Consider the following 19,153-nt stretch of genomic DNA (forward strand, 5'->3'; position numbering starts at 1 on the left):
TTTTATTGTAGAATATGTTTTTACTTTTGTCTTTGAGTTTCTAGTGTTTGACCTTATAAGTGCTTAATTAAAATTGGTTGGGTTAAATCGACTCTTCTGTACACATTTTAGAGGTCTAAAATCTGTTATTTCATTATGTTTTTAAACAAGAGTGTGAATGTAAGTATATTTGGTCCTCACTATTCATCTATTCCATTTTTTGCCAAATCATCTACTCACTAAAGTTTATTTGTAACCTTCAAATCAGTATGTGTGACATTTTCATGGTCATTCACTGACATGCCTGTGGAGTGGTGATAAATGTGAGTTAGCCCAGTGGTCATGGGAATATCCTCACTTAGTTGGATGAAGGTGACACTTTGTCCCCTTTTTGTCAGACTCTCATATCGTGAACAAGTCTTCTTTTTTGCATTCTATTTAGTACCATGATTTCCACATTTTTATCCTTTTTGTTGATGATTTTACTATGTATGGTACTGAAGAGCTGTGTAGTATGCTAAGTACAAGAAGACTGTGATATGCATTGTGGAGAAAACATTTATGTTAGGTAAACTTTTATTTACTCATGAGTTATATAGTAATATTGACTGGGAGTTCAATGTTAACGAATCATTCCAAAAAAGAGGAAATTTCCTGATTTGTATTCAGAGGCTTTCCTGGAAAGTGCTAAAGTAAATAATGTGACTACATGCTTTTAGAAACCTAAGCCAATATTTCTCTTAGGAGCAATGGTTCAGTATTTGCTAATTTGGTGTTCAAAGTTATAGAACATAACTACTGAGAATAATAAGTTGTATTTGTTTGCCCATTTAACAGATGACTAGACTGAGATTATGGTGATTAAATATTTTTCTTAAGATTACACAGCTAATCAGTCTTGAAAACAGGATCAAGAGTTTATGACATTAAACCTAGGATTTTACTGTAAATTTCCCATATTATTAATGAATTGGATACAGAACTAGAGATTATTCAATTTAACAAATGTTTATTAAGTATAATTAATGGCAAGATAATTTTACTTTCCTCATTTTCATTGATGTATTTTAAATTGTATTTTATTTAAAAATAATGCTTATTATACTGAATAAGTCTTGGCTTTAACTCATGTTGATGGTATTTTCAGTGGGTAGAGTGCAATGATATTGAAATGGCTAAAAATAATGTTGCAGCTTGATTTTGGATAGTATAAAGTAAAAGCCAATCTATTAAAGTTCAACTTCACAATATTTATCAGGTGGAGGAAGTTTCCACACCAGGAGTTTGCAGATCTAAACCTCATTCTTCTCCCTCCCATCCATAAATATTTCAGGATTTCTTTTAAGAAGCAAACCCCTAGAATTTTTGGGGAAAGGCAGAACAGAACAAGTAAGAAATTGTTGCTATTTCCAACCACTGTAACAACTATATTTCCATGGGAATATGTCATTTTCCCTTGACCTTGCATACAGATAGAAAGAATTTATTTGAATACAAAAGGCCTATAAGATTCTCAATCACTTGTTTTTAAATATCACTTGAATGTTGCTTTGGAAAAATATTCCCATTAATTCTATTTTGTTTTCTAAATTTGAATGACATCTGAATTGACTATGGTAGGTGTTTCTTCAACAAGTCATACAAAAACTTCATATGGCCCTCAGATTCTGTTTGCTGTTTATAAGTACTTCCCATAAAACTTGTACATTTGCAGATTCCAAGCATATTAAAGGTAGCTCGAAGGCTTTTCTTCTATTAGTAGCCATTTTGTAGCTTTACTTTTTTCTATAGGAATTGTTCTTGATTTGAAGGTCACTGTTTTGTTTGTATGGTAGTTCTCCAGCTAAATAGAAAACAGATTAATTCAACTTTGTTCCAAGGAACTAATGTCCTAGCCTGCATCATTTTTCTTGATTGGATTTCATCCTAACTGGAATAGCTTAGGTTAGCGGAAATAATTTGTTTAATCTTCTTTATTTTTTCTGGACCATGCAATTGAATCCAACAACTTTCCTGCTGCATGGAGAGTCTAAGCTGATCATTAGTTTGAACTATTATAGAACAATATCCATTGGTCCTGAGGGTGATATTGGGCATTTTTATTTGTCCTTTACTCCTAGGAGTGATGAATGGTATTAATTTCCACACAGATGGTGGAGACAACATGGAACAAAGGAAAAAGTACTGGGAGTTAGAAAACTTGTGTTCAAATCCTGCCTCCTCTGCCTCTACCTGGTGACCATGGACAAGTCAATTTAAGTTCACTGGCCCTCTGTTTTCTCCTTTGTAAAATTAATTTTATAGATGAGGCAACTGAGGCAAGCAGGTATAAGTGACTTTCCTAGGGTCACACAACTAGGGAAGATTTGAACCATGCCATTCACTTATTCAGTCAGTTCCATTAGCTGTCTGTCACTTCCAGGATCAAATATAAAATCTTTTGGCTTTTAAAACTCTTCATAACCTAATCTCTTCTTACCTTTCCAGCCTTCTTATACTTTAATCTACCTCCCCCCATATTTTGCGCCATGTGACACTAGTCTCCATATTATTCCTCAAACTAGACACTCCATCTCTCAATTGTTGGCAATTGCACCTGTTTTCCACTTGCCTGCATTTTTTCCATTCTCACCTCCATTCCCTAACTTCCAGATTTCCTTTGTTTCTCAGCTAAAATTCGACCTTCTTCAAGAAGTTGTTCCCAATCCATATTAATACTAGAGAGTAACTCTGGTGATTGTTTCCAAATTGTTTCATAGCTGTTGTTTGCATATTCTTCTCCTTTAGACTATCACTTTCTTGAAAGCAAGGACTGCCTTTTTCCTTTCTTTTTATCCTTATCATTTAGCACAGTTCATGGCATATGGTAGGCACTTAATAAATGCTTACTTTCTGACTTACTGGTTTATATGAAGGCAACCCTGAATAATTGAAAGTGCATTAGACCTTTCTGTTAGGAGCTTTGAGTCCAAATCCTTGGTTTGTCACCACCCAGCTGGGTAGCCTGAACTTGCTTTTTAAAATTTTTAATTTAATTAATTTACAGAATGTAAACCATACTTGCTTGACCTACCTCACAGGTCTATAGTGAGGACAGTAGTTTGTTAACCTTAAAAGGGTTATGTAAAGTGGAGTTATTATTATGGATAGTAGTTGTTGAATCCTCCCAACCTGCTTATATGTTTCAACACTTCTGCATGTTGAGAGGCTTCTCTCAAAATAGTCAATTTTCATAAGATGGAGATTGACAGGGATTAACATAGAAAGGATAAAAGATATGTGTTTGGGGGTTTTTTTTGTGGACAGTTTGCAAGCACACCAGTTAAATACACCAGTTAAATTTTTATAAAAATACATACAGAACATATTGCTGATGAAAAAATCTATTCATAGGACTAATTAGATGCCAGGTATGGTTTGTTATAAAAAATGGAGTGCAATCAAGAATTAAGTAAGAGAAATAATAAATTGGCATTAGAATGCATTCATCTATATTACTTCCCCCAAATAGCTTCAGTGCTATTAACATGACCCAAAGACTTAAAATCAACCCATTAGATTATCCACTTAACTTTCATGTGTACATAGAAAGTTAAAAGTATCCCAGTACCAAAAACTCAATGAAAATCCATTTGGTCTTTGATTGTAATGGCTACCTTCATTTTATATGGCAACATTAATGTTAAATGGATGACTTCACTTATAATAGTTTTTAGATCTATGTATTAATTTATCATTTCCTTGTTGTTAAACTGTGTGGGATACTTTACAATCAATCTGTTAATTTTGGGGGTTTGTTCTTTTTTTTCCTTACAGATTAAATATACCTAAGAAAATTTATACAGTTTATGGAATCAGGTCATATAACAGTTACATGTTCATATTGCTGGCTCAGTAATTTCAAGGATACATGTCTTTGTGTGTGACCCCTACCTTGGTATGGGTGGTCATGATATAAACTCAAATGATAGGATGTAAAGAATTTATTCATAAGATCTATGTCATTATACTATATCAAATATAATGAGTTTTGCATTTTTAAACTGATAAAGTAAATATCATTTGATTTTGTAATAGAGAAGTAAAAGAAAATAGGTTATAATCTTTTTTGCATCCTAGATTTTGGGGAACACAGTTTAAAGAGATCAGAAAAAGGATAGACTATATTGCCTGGATTTAAATTCTCTTAGAGAGTTAATGAAAAGGGGGAGCTGTCAAGAATTATACTCTTGAGTTCACAAAGAGGAAAAAAATTCTGATAAGGAGAGGGAAGCTGCCTAAAGAGACCAAGATGGATATATATTTCGACCTTTTTACATTTTAAAAAGTTATATGTAGAACATGGCAGAATAGGCAGTTACTGCAGGTTGAATACTATAGTATGGCAAGAGCCTGTAAAAATGGTATCATTTTGTGACACAGCCTTAGAATGAGGTGAGACTGATAAAATGAAGGACAACCAATTTTTTTTTATTTTAGCTTTAGTGAAGAAAGGATTATTTATTATTATTATGGTTAATTTAACCATCCAATCATTTTAATATTATGAGAGAATAATTTCCAAAAGGAGATGAGGAAAGGGATATACTATCATTATGTATAGTTCATAGTCCCTATGCTTCTCTTTAAAGAAACCTTTTCAAATAGCGATCAGTAAAGATTTATTAAGCACCTCCTGTGTGCCAGGCACTATGCTAAGTTTTAGGGGTACAAAAAGAGGCAATTATCTCAATATCTTATATCTACCATCTCTGTGCTTTTACTGGCTATCTCCTATGCTCTCTTTTTTTATTTTAATTCCAACACTATCGAGTATTCCACCTAGCTCCTCTTGATAACATGTTGGCTAATAGTAAGAATCCCAAAAACTTTTGGTATTCTGAATCTACAAAGATTGAATTCAACTGGGTTAATTGTGACAGCATATACTTGGGTTGAAAAAAAAATCAACTTTACAAGTATAGAATAGGGGAAGCAATTCTTAAGAAGAAAGCTGAGGATTTTTGAGTATTACAAAATCAATATGAGTTGGCAAAATGTTTTCCTTTCAACAAACATCCTTATGAGACAGCTGGGTTACAGATGAAAAAATTGACTTGCTGAATGAGTGACTTGCCTATGATCATTTAGTTAATAAGAAAGCATCCAAGGCTCTGATCAACCTCGGATCTCTCCTAAATAGAAGCAAGTTCTTTTCTCTATCCTAGCATGCCTTATCTTGTATGAGTAGAAGAAAAGAAAGATCAATTCTTTGATGTCTTTAATTGAATACTTGAAGCAATTTTTGTCTAAAATAATCAGTCTATAGTTAGTTACAACAAACTATGCAAATAATATAGAAAAAAGTTCAAAAGACATTAAAATAAACAATATGGCTTTGTTATCTCTTAACTATTGACATGTAAATAATCAAATTGCAAAAAATGTTTAAAATTCCATCCATAATTATTTTTGTAATTCTTGCTTGAATATTTGAATGTACTTATTAAGTTTTACAAATTAAAGAAAAAACCCAAACCAGAACATAGGACAGTCTTACATTGTTGATTTTGGAAGAGCTATGGAAAAGGTTACATTTTTACAAATACATTAAAAACTTTCATGTGGGAAAAATAAAAGATTTCAAGTGTTAAGGGAAATAATGAAGAACAATAAGAATAAATAGACCTTTAATATCAGATCTCATACTAACTAATGCAACAAAATATATATTACCAAAATTATTTGCTAGTATTTTAAAAATAAAAAAGTAAAGCAGTAGAATAGGCTAGAAATTACTTAATATTGTAATGAAGTATTAAGTAAATCCAAGAACATAAACCACAGACTGTGGACAAAGTTATCTATTTAATGAGCCTGGCAAAATGGAAAACAATGTAGCAGAATATATGTGTAAACTAGCTTCTCACTCATAAACTACAATAAAATCCAAAGATATAAGAAACAGGCGTAAAATGTCATATCAGAACAAAACTAAAAGGGAATGGATGGAATTGGCTTTCTTTAGATCTATGGTTAAAAGGATAATTTGTAACCAAAAATGGAATAAAAGAGCTTAGCTCTTTTATAAAAGACAAAATAGCAACTTTGATTTCACAGAATTAAGAAGTTTTTTTTTTTAATGCAATTAGAATAAGAAGAAAAACTACTGAGTGGGTAGGAAAAAATCTTTGTATCAAATATAGGAATACTTTCTGAAGGCATTAGTATAGGAAACTTCTATCAATTCAATATGTATCTAAGAATGACAGTTAAGTAACTTGCTCAAGATCTCATTCCTAGTAAGTGCCATAAATAGTATTTGAACTAAATTCTTCCTTATTCTAAATGTGGCACTGTACCTTTTATGCTCAGAAACCTTTGTATATCAAACAGCTATGGTAAAATATTCAAGATATATAAGAAGTTAATATAAGGCTGAGACAATCTCCAATAAGTAAATTGTCAAAATATACAATTTTCAAAGGAAGAAATATAAACTATCAGCAATTATATAGTTATATAGTGACATATGTATATATATATATATATATGTATATATATATATATATATATATATATATATATACATATATATATATATATATATATATATATATATATATATATATACATATATATGTGTATATATGGCATTATGTGTCAACAAATATAAGTTTGAAATTAGTAAGAATAAAAGTAGGATGGGACCAAAATGGCAGAGAGGAGACATGTTTTTTATATGAGTTCTTCCTGAGCTCAATGTCTCAGATCAACACCAAATCAAGTATGTGAACTGAAATATTCCACAAATATTTGGAGTTTAATAAATTTCCAGCATAACATATTTTGGAAAAACTTCAGAAAAGGTCAGTTTCAATGGCATGGGGTAAGGGAGGAGGAAAGAGCTGACTACAGGTGCAGTGCAGAGACGCAGGGCAGAGATGCAGGATCCATGTGCTAGGGAATCTACTGGAAGGAATCTACAGCACTGTTGGCTACTCTGTTCTGGTTGCAAGCCAATGAATCAACAGATTAGCTGTGAGACATCCAACACAAAACAAAAAGCAAATAGTGAGCCTTTGAACCCATAATAATGTGGGATTTGGCCACACATACCCAGCACTGGAAGTCAGCAGCACCAACTCTGCACAGCCACTGTCACCTGTAGAGGAAGCTTGGACAACATTCTCTTTGCCCTAAAAGCAGACATCAACCTTTTAAAAAATGAGCAAAACAGCAAAACCAACTCTGATTATAGATAGCTTTTATGGAGAAAAGAAGAACAGACCTCAGACCCTAAGGACACTAAAAGCAAATTATTTCCAGATGAAGACCCAAAGGGTGATGTGAATTAGTTCCCATCTCACAAGACTCTTTCTAGGAAGAATTAAAAAAGGATTTTAAAAAGAGAGTTAGAAGAAAAATGGGGAAAGGAAATGAGAACATTGCAGGAGAATTTAGAAAAGGAAACACAGATATTAGATGAAGAATATTCTTTGCAAAATAGATTTAGTAAAATGGAAAAAAATATCACTTCTTACAAAATAGATTTTACAAAATGGAAAAAGAAAACTTCTTGAAAAACAAAATTTATAAAATGGAAAAAATCCATTAAGCAAAACAATTCATTTAGAAATTTAATTGGCCATATGCAAAAGGAGCTAAAAAAGTAGCTGAAGAAAATAATTCACTAAAAATTAGAATTGAACAAATGGGAATGAATGACTCAATGAGACATCATGAATCGGACAAACAAAATAAAAAAATGAAAAAAAATGAGAAAACATAAAATACCTTGTTGGAAAAACTGGAAAATAGATCTAGGAGAGACAATCTAAGGATTATTGGACTTTCTGAAAATCATGATTGAAAATAAGACATCATTTTTCAGGAAATCATCAAGGAAAACTGCCCTGATGTCCTAGAACCAGAGGGTAAAACAGTCATTGAAAGAATTCACCAATCACCACCTGAAAAAGGCCCCCAAATGAAAACTCCAAGGAATATTGTAGCTAAATTTTAGAATTATTGGATCAAGGGGAAAATATGGCAAGCAGCTAGAAAGAAACAATTTGAATATCAAGGAGGCACAATCATGATTACCCAGAACCTAGCAGCTTCTGTTTTAAAGGATCAAATGGCCTAGGATCTGATATTTCAAAAGGCAAATGAATTTGGATTGCAGTCAAGAATCAACTATTCAGCAAAATTATTTTTCAGGGAAGAAGATGGACTCAATGATACAGGTGAATTTCATTTATTTCTTATAAAAAGACAAGAGCCTAACAGAAAATTTGATCTCCAAATGCAGAAAGCAAAAAAAGTATAAAAAGGTAGAAAGAAAGAACTCTGAGAACTATAGCTCTGATATGGGTATACTTAAAGGGTGTAATCTGATTCTAAAGAATGAGTGTGTGAAACAACAAATCATAGACACAATCAATAATTTCATCCAAGAGAATGACAATAATGAGACAACATACCAAAATTTATGGGATATAGACAAAGCAGTTCTAAGGGGAAGTTTTATGTGTCTATGTACTTATTTGCATAAAATAGAGAAAGAGAAGATCCAATGAACTGGGCATGTAATTTAAAAATCTAGAAAAACAACAAATTGAAAACCCCCAAGTAAATACCAAATTTGAAATTCTGAAATAAAAAGGAGATTAATAAAATTGAACATAAAATACATAAATTATTAAACTAATAAACAAAAGTAAGAGCCGAAGGCAGCTGGGTGGTACAGTGGATAGAGCACCAGCCCTGAAATCAGGAGGACCTGAGTTCAAATCTGGCCTCAGAAACTTAACACTTTCTAGCTGTGTGATCTTGGGCAAGCTACTTAACCTCAATTGCCTCAGCAAAAAATAATGAAAATGAAAACAAAAAAGAAACTAAGAGCTGGTTTTATGAAAAAACCAACAAAATAGACAAACCTTTAGTTAATTTGATCAGAAAAAGGTAAGAAAAAACCAAATTGATAGTATCAAAAATGAAAAGGGTAAAATTTCCATCAATGAAAAGGAAATTGGAGCAATAATTAGAAACTATTTTGCCCAACTGTATGCCAATAAATATGATAATCTAAGTGAAATGGATGAATATTTACAAAGATATAGATTGCCCAGATTAACACAGGAGGAAATAGGTTATTTAAATAATCCCATTTTATAAAAAGAAATAGAACAAGCTATTAATCAACTCCCTAAGAAAAAAATCTCCAGGGCTAGATGGATTTACATGTGAATTCTTTTTTTTTTTTTTATTATAACTTTTTTATTGACAGAACTTATGCTTGGTAATTTTTTTACAATATTATCCCTTGTACCCACTTCTTTCTCCACCACCTTCCCTAGACGGCAGGCAGTATTATACATGTTAAATATATTATAGTATGTCCTAAATACAATAGATGTGTGAGAATCATACAGTTCTGTTGTTGCACGAGAAAAATTGGATTCAGAAGGTTACACATGAATTCTACCAAACATTTGTGAAACAATTAATGCCATGTTATTAAAACTATTTGGGAAAATAAAGAAAGAAGAAATCCTACCAAATTCTTTTATGACACAGACATGGCGCTGATAGCTAAGCCAGGTATGATCAAAACAGAGAAAGAAAATTATAGACCAATTTCCCTATCAGATAACACTGGATTACTATTATCATTGACTATTTTGTCCTGTGCACCTAACCTATTCCACTGATTGACTACTTTATTTCTTAGCCAATACCAATTCCCTTTTGGGAAAATATTAAGTGCTCATGGGTAGGCCGAGCAAATATAATAAAAATATATAAAATATAATAAAAAAGACAATACTTACTAAATTAATCTACTTATTCAGTGTCATACCAATCAAACCCAAGAAATTATTTTACAGAGCTAGAATAAAAATAACTACATTCATCTGGAAGAACAAAAGCTAAAGGGAATTAGTGAAAAAAAATGTAAATGAAGATGGCTTAGCTGTACCAGACCTAAAACTATATTATAAAGCAGCAGTCATCAAAACCAATTGGTATTGGCTAAGAAATAAAGTAGTCAATCAGTGGAATAGGTTAGGTGCACAGGACAAAATAATCAATGATAATAGTAATCCAGTGTTTGACAAACCCAATGATCCCATCTTTGAGAATAAAAGCTCATTATTTGACAAAAACTACTAGGAAAATGGAAAATTAATGTAGTAGAAACTAAGCAATGACCTACACCTAATACCTTATTCCAAGATAAGATTGAAATGAGTTCATGATTTAGACATAGTGATATTATAAGCAAATTAAAAAAACAAAGTATAGTTTACCTCTCAGATCTGGGGAGTAGGGAAGGAATTTGTGGCCAAAGAAGAACTTGAGTACATTATTGAATGCAAAATGGATAATTTTGATCATATTAAGTTAAAAAGTTTTTGAATATACAAAACCAATACAGACAAGATTAGAAAGGAAGCAATAAGCTGAAAAAATTTACATCCAAGAGTTCTGATAAAGCCCTCATTTCTAAAATTGAGAATTGACTCAAATTTATAAGAATTCAAGCCATTCTCCAATTGATAATCAAAGAATATGAACAGGGAATTTTCAGATGAAGAAATTAAAACCCTTTCTAGTCATATGAAAAAAATGCTCTAAATCTCTATTGATCAGAGAATTGCAAATTAAGACAACTCTAAAGTACCATTATACACCTGTCAGATTGGCTAAGATGACAGGAAAAGATAATGATGAATGTTGGGGAGTATGTGGCAAAACCAGGACACTAATACATTGTGGTAGAGTTGTGAACTGATTCAATCATTCTGGTACAATTTGGAACTGTGCCCAAAGGACTGTCAAATTGTGTATACACTTTGATCCAGCAATGTTTCTACTGGGTTTGTATCCTAAAAAAGATCATAAAGGAGAGAAAGGGACCCACATGTGCAAAAATGTTTGTGGCAGCCCTTTTCATAGTGGCAAGAAAGCAGAAGCTGAGTGCATGCCCATCAGTTGGAGAATGGCTGAATAAGTTATGGTGTATGAATGTTATGGAATATTATTGTTCTATAAGAAATCAGCATATGATTTCAGAAAGGTCTGGAGAGACTTACATAAACTGATCCTAAGTGAAATGAGTAGAGCCAACATATACACAGCAAAAAGCAAGATTATACAATGATCAATTCTGATGGACATGGCTCTCATGAACAATGAAATGATTCAGGCCATTCCAATAACCTTGTGATGAAGAAAGCCATCTGCACCCAGAGAAAATACTGGGAAGTGAATGTGGACCATAACATAATATTTTTACCCTTTTTATTGTTGTTTGCTTGCATTTTGTTTTTTTCTTTTCTTTTTGTTATGATCTTTCTTGTGCAGCATGGTATTTGTGGAAATATGTATAGAACTGCACATGTATGGCATATATTGGATCACTTGACATCTAGAGAAGGGGATGGGAGGAAGAGAAGGAAAAATTAGAACACAAGGTTTTATAAGCATGAATATTGAAAATTATCTATGGATCTATTTTGAAAATAAAAGGCTTAATTAAAAAATAAAAAGAATAAAAATAAAGCAACTGTGGGACTTTGCCTCATACCCTTCAAATTGATGATAAAATGAAGATAATTAATGTTTGAGGGGCTGTGGAAACTTATTATTGTTAGATACTTATTATTATTAGAATTACTTAGTGATTCAACCTAATGTTCTAGTGAAGCATTTAATTAACCAAGAACACAAACCTCAAACCCAATTCTTTTTCATTCTGATCCCAGAACTTTGATCCCCCCATTCCCAGCAACCTGGGCATAGAAATGTGGAATTATGCTATAAAATCATAAAGCTTTCTAACGGTTTATATCTTTTGATCTAACTTCCTTGACTGGGAATATACTATAAAGAGATAAAAAAAATCCCACATATGCTACAGTATTTTCAGTTGTATCTACTGTGGCAAAAAAAACCAACCCAGAAATAAAATAAATGCCCATCAATTGGGCAATAGTTGAGCAAATTGTGGCATATGAACATATTGATATTATTATATCTTAAGAAATGGCAGAAATGGAACAAGTCGCATAAACTTATGCAGAGTGAAATAGAATAAGAACAGTATTCATGGTGACTACATTTAACCTAAATGAAAAATGTCAGTAAAAGATTTCTGAGCTCAGATTAATTATAGTTCTCAAATGTAGTGAAATAAATTTTTCCTTCTTTTCAGTATAGAGGTGGAGGGGCTGTTTTTTTTTTTTTTCATTTATTTCAGTCATGTCCAACTCTTGATGACCCCATTTGGGATTTTCTTGGCCAGATATAGTGGAGTGGTTTGCCATTTCCTTTTCCAGCTTATTTTACAAATGAGGAAATTGAGACAAACACAGTTAAGTGAATTTCCCAAGGTCTCACAGATAATGTCTGAGATCACATTCGAATTCAAGAAGATGTCTTCCTGACTCTAGACCCAGCACTCTATCCATTGTACCATATGACTGCCCCATATTTTGCTACATATGCTATCAAATTTGATATAGAATTTGTTGGGGAAGTTATAATTGGAAATTGCTATGGTATTAAAAACAAAAGGCAATGGTGTCCAAATTCCAAAATAATAGAATTAATTCATCTCCCATATATAGATATTCCTTCCAGTTATGCATATTGCAAACTTCCACACCTACCCATCTTCTGTGAAGCTTTTCCATGTGCCCCCATAAGTTTGCTAGAGAGTTTATCCATTGTGCTGGGAATCTTTCTTACTTGCTCTTTACATAATTTATTTTGATTACATATTTCTTTAATGATGTACTTTACTAAAAGTTCTAGCCTATACAACCTACTTTTTACTTCCCTATTGTCCTCTAGATTGATATTCAATTTTAATTCTTTGGAAAATAAAAAGTTCCATATCTCACAGCTATATAGTAATATCAGTAAAATATTCATATAAAAAAGATTGAACTCATTCATTTTTTTAAATTTTTTTTATTATATATATATTTTTAATAATATTATCCCTTGTATTCATTTTTCCAAATTACCCCCCCTCCCTCTATTCCCTCCCCCCGATGACAGGCAATCCCATACATTTTACATGTGTTACAATATAGTCTAGGTACAATACATGTGTGTGAATATCATTTTCTTGTTGCACAATAAACATTAGAATCCGAAGGTACATGCAACCTGGGCAGACAGATATTAGTGCTAACAATTTACATTCACTTCCCAGTGTTTCTTCTCTGGGTGTAGCTACCTCTGTCCATCATTGATCAACTGGAAGTGAGTTGGATCTTCTTTATGTTGAAGATTTCCACTTCCATCAGAATACATCCTCATACAGTATTGTTGTTGAAGTGTACAGTGATCTTCTGGTTCTGCTCATTTCACTTAGCATCAGTTGATTTAAGTCTCTCCAGGCCTCTCTGTATTCCTCCTGCTGGTCATTTCTTACAGAGCAATAATATTCCATAACCTTCATATACCACAATTTACCCAACCATTCTCCAACTGATGGACATCCATTCATCTTCCAGTTTCTAGCTACAACAAAAAGAGCTGCCACAAACATTTTGGCACATATATGTCTCTTTCCGCTCTTTAGTATTTCTTTGGGATATAATCCCAGTAGTAGCGCTGCTGGGTCAAAGGGTATGCACAGTTTGATAACTTTTTGGGCATAATTCCAGATTGCTCTCCAGAATGGCTGGATTCTTTCGCAACTCCACCAGCAATGTATTAGTGTCCCAGTTTCCCCACATCCCCTCCAACATTTATCATTATTTGTTCCTGTCATCTTAGCCAATCTGACAGGTGTGTAGTGGTATCTCAGAGTGGTCTTAATTTGCATTTCTCTGATCAGTGAACTCATTCATTTTTAAAGGAGATTAGGGCCATAAAAGGAGCTCCACAATTTCCCTACGATAATCCAGTTCATTGTGTTGTCCAATTCATTTGCAGTGTCTGTTCAAATGTCTTAAACTGGTAGATAAATTCTATAGGCTATCCATCTAAGTATATGATACAGTTTGGATAATAGGTATTCTTGATCTTTTTGTTTTCTCCAGCTTAAAAACATTCAGTCAAACCTTTTTTAGTGCTCATATCTTTGAGTCCGAAGACTCTACAGTGTGCTAGGATGTGTTGTAATCACATACAAATAAGAAGTCTATAGAGAATGTTTGCCATCCATAGAGAATCTTTCTTCACTTTGGCCCCAGAAACTCCTCCCACAGCAGTTGTGATATATTTTTAATGAGCTTATTTCCATGTTTTCTGCTTTATATTTATCTCATCCATATATATTAATGTATTGAGTGTGGTGTGAAAATATTGTTTCTGTCATAATTTTGATGTTTAAATTATATTAATATCCTTAAGGAGAATCTATGGTCTATTCTCCTAGTCTAAAAACTTGTTTCTAATATTTCAGATGATGACGAGACATTTGAATAAGACTTTATGGAGTTGTAGACTTAGAAAGCACATATGGTCAGAAATACCCCAGAACTCCTGAATAATAAAGTCCTTTTCTCCCCTGTGGAATATTCATGAAATAAATTTTAAGTTCTCTGCATGCCCCCTGATTATTACCTTTGAATAGTACCGAAGCTGGCATTCCTTAGTATGTCTAATTTAACTTTTGTATGTCTCTTAGCTCCCAATGCAGATGCTATTGTCAGCTACTGCTGCTTGTCTGAACACTTAACAATGCTTATAGGAACTCTAGATCTTTCAGCTTTTCAAAATTTACAATTATCACTTGCTCAGTGGTGATGGGGGAAAAGGGATAGAAAGAACTCTTTTCTCCAAGGAAAATTTCCTTTCAGGATTTTAAACCTCTGAACTGGGTGACTACTTGACTAAACTGTAATTAAAATGTGTGAATTCAAACTGGTCTGTTGTATTGTACAGAGGTTCAAAAATATATCTAATTTTTTCAATAAATCACAAGATATTTCCTTCATAGTATCATTTAATTTCATCCAATGACCCTCAAAGGCCTTTATGATCCTTTCTCATTGATTAAGAACTAGTTAAACCTAACTTACTATTGATTGACTTATTTCAATTGAAATTTCTGGAGCTTCTTTGACAACATTAATTGGAAGTGGAGGGTAGAAACCTCCATCCTTTATTTTCAAAGAAATGGAAGTGCCTTCTTATATCTTTTCTATAGGACCAATCTTAGTCATTGTGATTCCATAGCATTCAATTTTGAATATTGCTTTTTTTAAAAAAAATTTTTAAATTAATAAACACTTCTTATTTTCTTTATCCCTTCTAACCTCCTCCAAATAAGGAGAAAAAAAGAAAAAATATTTGTATGCATATGGCAAGCAAAACAAATTCCCACATGCTTATTGATTGTTGAATGACGAGCAAATTATGGTATATGAGTGTAATGGAATAATTCTTGTACTAGAAGAAATAATGCAATGATTTCAGAAAAACATGGGGAAAGATGTATGAACTTATGCAGAGTGAAGTGAGCAGGACCAGGACCACAATTTATAAAATAAAAACATAAAAATGAGCAACTTTGAAAGTTTAAGATCTCTGATCAATGCAACAACCAACTATGATTCCAAAAGACCATTGATGAAGAATGCTACTTTACTCCAGGAAAAGAGGTGATTGATTTAATATGCAGAATATTACATCCTTTTATGTGGTTGTAATAATTGGGTATATTATTTTTCTATTTCTCCTTATTTCACTTTGTATCAATTACTATACAGCTTCTCATAATTCTCTGTATTTGTTATATTTGTCATTTCTTCTTATTGTTGGTCAGACTTAAAATACATATTCTTCCTTTCCTCTCTCCCTTCTTTACTTCTTCTCTTTCTTTCTTCCTCTCTTTCCTTCCTTCTTCCCCACTGACTTCCTTCCTATTTTAAGATGCTTATGTATAAATAGTAGGGGAAAGGGTTTAAGGAAAGGGGGATAAAATTATGGAAGGTATAAAATGATTCTTCAAGGTTGTTTTAATCTGTATCTGTCTAATCAATAATGATGTAGAGCATTTTATATGATTAAAATTGTTTTAGTTTCTTTCATTTGAAGGCTATGTTTTCCTATCTTTAGACCACATATCAACTGGGGAATGACTCATTTTATATATTTGACAAAATTCTTTAAATATTTTAAATGAGACCTTTATCTGACAAATTACCCATTAAAAATTTCCCCTAGTTATCTATTTGCCTTCTAATTTTGACTATATTCATTTTATTTGTACAAAAACTTTAATATAATCAAAATTCATCCGTTTTATAACTTATTCTGCTTGCTATCTCTTGTTTATTCACAAATTGCTCACCTTTCCATAAGTGTGATAAGTAATTTTTTCCATTCTAATTTTTTTGTAAAATTTATCTTTATATCTAGTCATGTAGTGATTTTGAACTTGTTTTAGTAAATGTGTGAGATACTGATCCATGTCCAGTTTCTGCCATATTGTTTTATATTTTTCCTAACCATTTTTACCAAATAATCAATTCTTATCTCCAAATCTTAAGTCTTTACACTTTCAAATACAATATTATCATGTTTATTTGCTGCTATAAATTCTAGGTCTACTCAACTGTTTTTTAGCTAGTATAAGATAGTTTTGATAATTACTGCCTTATGATACAGGTCACCAGTAATTTAGGTATAGAGGTACCTGATCTTTACATAATTACAAATTGCTTTTGAGAATGGTTATACTAATATACAATTCTACCAATAGTTTGATGTGCCACAGTCCTTCTACAAGTGACTTCATATCTTTTGTTATCTTTGCTAATTTGTTGAATAAGAGGTAGATTTGTTTAGATTTAGGTTTTTTAAATTAGTGATTTGGTACATTCTTTCTTATGGTTAACTCATATTTACAATTCTCCTTTTCACTAGTGTTTGTTCATATCTTGTAAATTAATTTGGAAAATATTTCCATTTTTATTATGTTAAAGTAGCTAGCCATGAAATCGATGACTTCTCTATTTGTTGAGATTTGCCTTTATTTCTCTGGAAATTTTCTTACATTTTACTTACATAAGTTCTCTGTCTCTTGGTAGGTTATAGGCCAAATACTTAATGCCTTTAATTGTTTTAAAAGATATTTTTCTTTTCATCTCCTTTTTTGGTGTGTATAGGTTTTTTTGTTAGTAAGATTATTTTTATGGAGATATTTTGTATCCTACTATATTACTTAGGTTATTGCCTTGATTAATTTTGGGGGTAATTAGCTAGACTGTTCTGAATGAAATACTATCAGCATATGGAATTAAGTTTGCCTCTTTCTTGCCAATGCTTACTTTTTAAATTTCTTTTTTAGGGGGCCATATTGCTATAGCTGGCATTTCTAGTAGTCTGCCAAATATTAATAGCGATAGCAGATATATTGCTACTTCATTCCTGAGCTTATTGGGAAAACTTCTAATATTTCTCCATTAAAAATAATGCTAATTATTAGTTTTAGATAAATGTTTTTGATTACCTTAAGGAAAGGCTTTTTTAGAGTTTTTTTTTTTAAACATAAATGAGTGCTGTTTTATTGATGATATTTTCTCTATTGCTATAATCATGCGTTTTTTGTTTTGTTATTAATAAGATTTATCATGTGAATTGTTTTCTGGTCCTTTTCTACTTTTCCACTCTTCTTATAGTTTATTCTATTCCATGTACTCTCTTTTTGTGTCATGAGATTGAATTCATGCTTTAACTTAATATGATAGCTCTTATTATTTCCCTGTATTTATGTAATTTATCTCTGTGCCTGGAATGAATTCCTTCCTCAGGTTTACTTTTCAGAATCTTTACCTTCAAGAATTATCTCAGATACTATTTCTTCCATGAAACCTTAAATATTTTCTCCCTCCTTAAATTTTCTTAAAGGGTTTTTCTGGTTTTCTCCTTTGATCATATCATATTCTGATGTGCATTATGTTTACCTGTTTGGGAGCCATCTTGTTTAAACCTGCCCAACCCCCATCCCAGAAAAATGTAAACATCTTGAAGGTAGGGCTTATCTTTGTCTCATTCTCATTTAGTACAATGCCTTGAGAATGAGAGGCATTTAATAAATGTTTGTTGAAGTGAATAGAGTTTGGATGGTAGTAGCTATAGTGATATGGGAGCCATCTGCCAGTGGCTGCTGGAGGTCTAACTCAGAAGAGAATGGATCTCTTCATGTGAGAGGATGATGGCGATACAAGGAGACTGAGAGACATTTACTGTTCTCTGACCTCTCTCCTCTTCCCTTTGTCTCCGATTTATTTCATTCCCAAACCACAAGGAACATCTTTGTCAGCAAAGGCTGCTTTGCAACTCCGTCAAGTGCTATGATTCACAGCTGTGGAGGCTCTCAGAGAACTGACCAGCCCCTTCACCTAGGCATGGTCCTTAACAAGTAGCCTTTTGAGAATTACCAAATTTATTGGAATACCAATAAAAATAGTAGAGTATGTATATAAATACATATTCATACATCCATACACAAATACACATACATCCATAGACATACACTATATGTGTATATATGTATGTATATGAGTAGAGACTTTGTAAGGGCTAGTTGAAAAAAAGAAATAAAAAACCTCAGGTCCAAATAACATGTGTATTATGATATTAGAATAAAACTTATTTGGCTCTAAGTTTCCATTTAACTAACATTTGTTAAATTCCTACTATGTGCAAGGTGAAGAAGAGGTATCCTAGATAGAGAGCCTGCCTTGTAATCAGGAAAACCTGGGTTTAAATTCTATTCTGATATGGACTACTTGTATAACCTTGAGAAAGTTATGAAACCTCTCAGTACTGTAGGTAACTCTCTAAGATTATAAATTGTAGAGAGAGGAGTTGTAGGTTTGGGAGTTTCTTATACTAATGTCGTAGGTTTAGAACCAAAAAAATGAGAAGCACTGAAAGGAAATATACATTCTGAATTTCTTAGTTTCTTTTTTTCCCATTTCTCTCCTGTGCATTTAGCTGAAGAATTAAAACAAAAAATAGAAGACTTAGAGAAAGAAAAGAGCACCCTAAAGTTTCAGCTTCCTTCAAGACATCCATCCATTAGTTCATTTTTGGACCATTTTGGAGCCCAAGTCCAATCTGCTCTGCATTGGGCTACACATGGGTAAGTACTCATTTCATTTAGTACTGCTCTATAGGTTTGGTTTTGCAAGGATAACATTTTCCATATTGTTTA

General features: G+C 32.3%; 1 protein-coding gene across 1 annotated transcript in view; it reads left to right on the top strand.

The window, feature by feature from the left end:
• Window positions 1-19,153, top strand: part of DISC1 (DISC1 scaffold protein) — a 491,977-nt gene that overhangs the window by 108,703 nt on the left and 364,121 nt on the right. The window contains exon 4 of the mRNA XM_074262397.1: window positions 18,934-19,081. Coding sequence (XP_074118498.1) covers window positions 18,934-19,081 — 148 coding nt within the window. The remainder of the gene's footprint in view (window positions 1-18,933; window positions 19,082-19,153) is intronic.

The sequence above is a fragment of the Sminthopsis crassicaudata genome, chromosome 4, assembly GCF_048593235.1.
Source record: "Sminthopsis crassicaudata isolate SCR6 chromosome 4, ASM4859323v1, whole genome shotgun sequence".
In the NCBI taxonomy this organism is placed as follows: domain Eukaryota; kingdom Metazoa; phylum Chordata; class Mammalia; order Dasyuromorphia; family Dasyuridae; genus Sminthopsis; species Sminthopsis crassicaudata.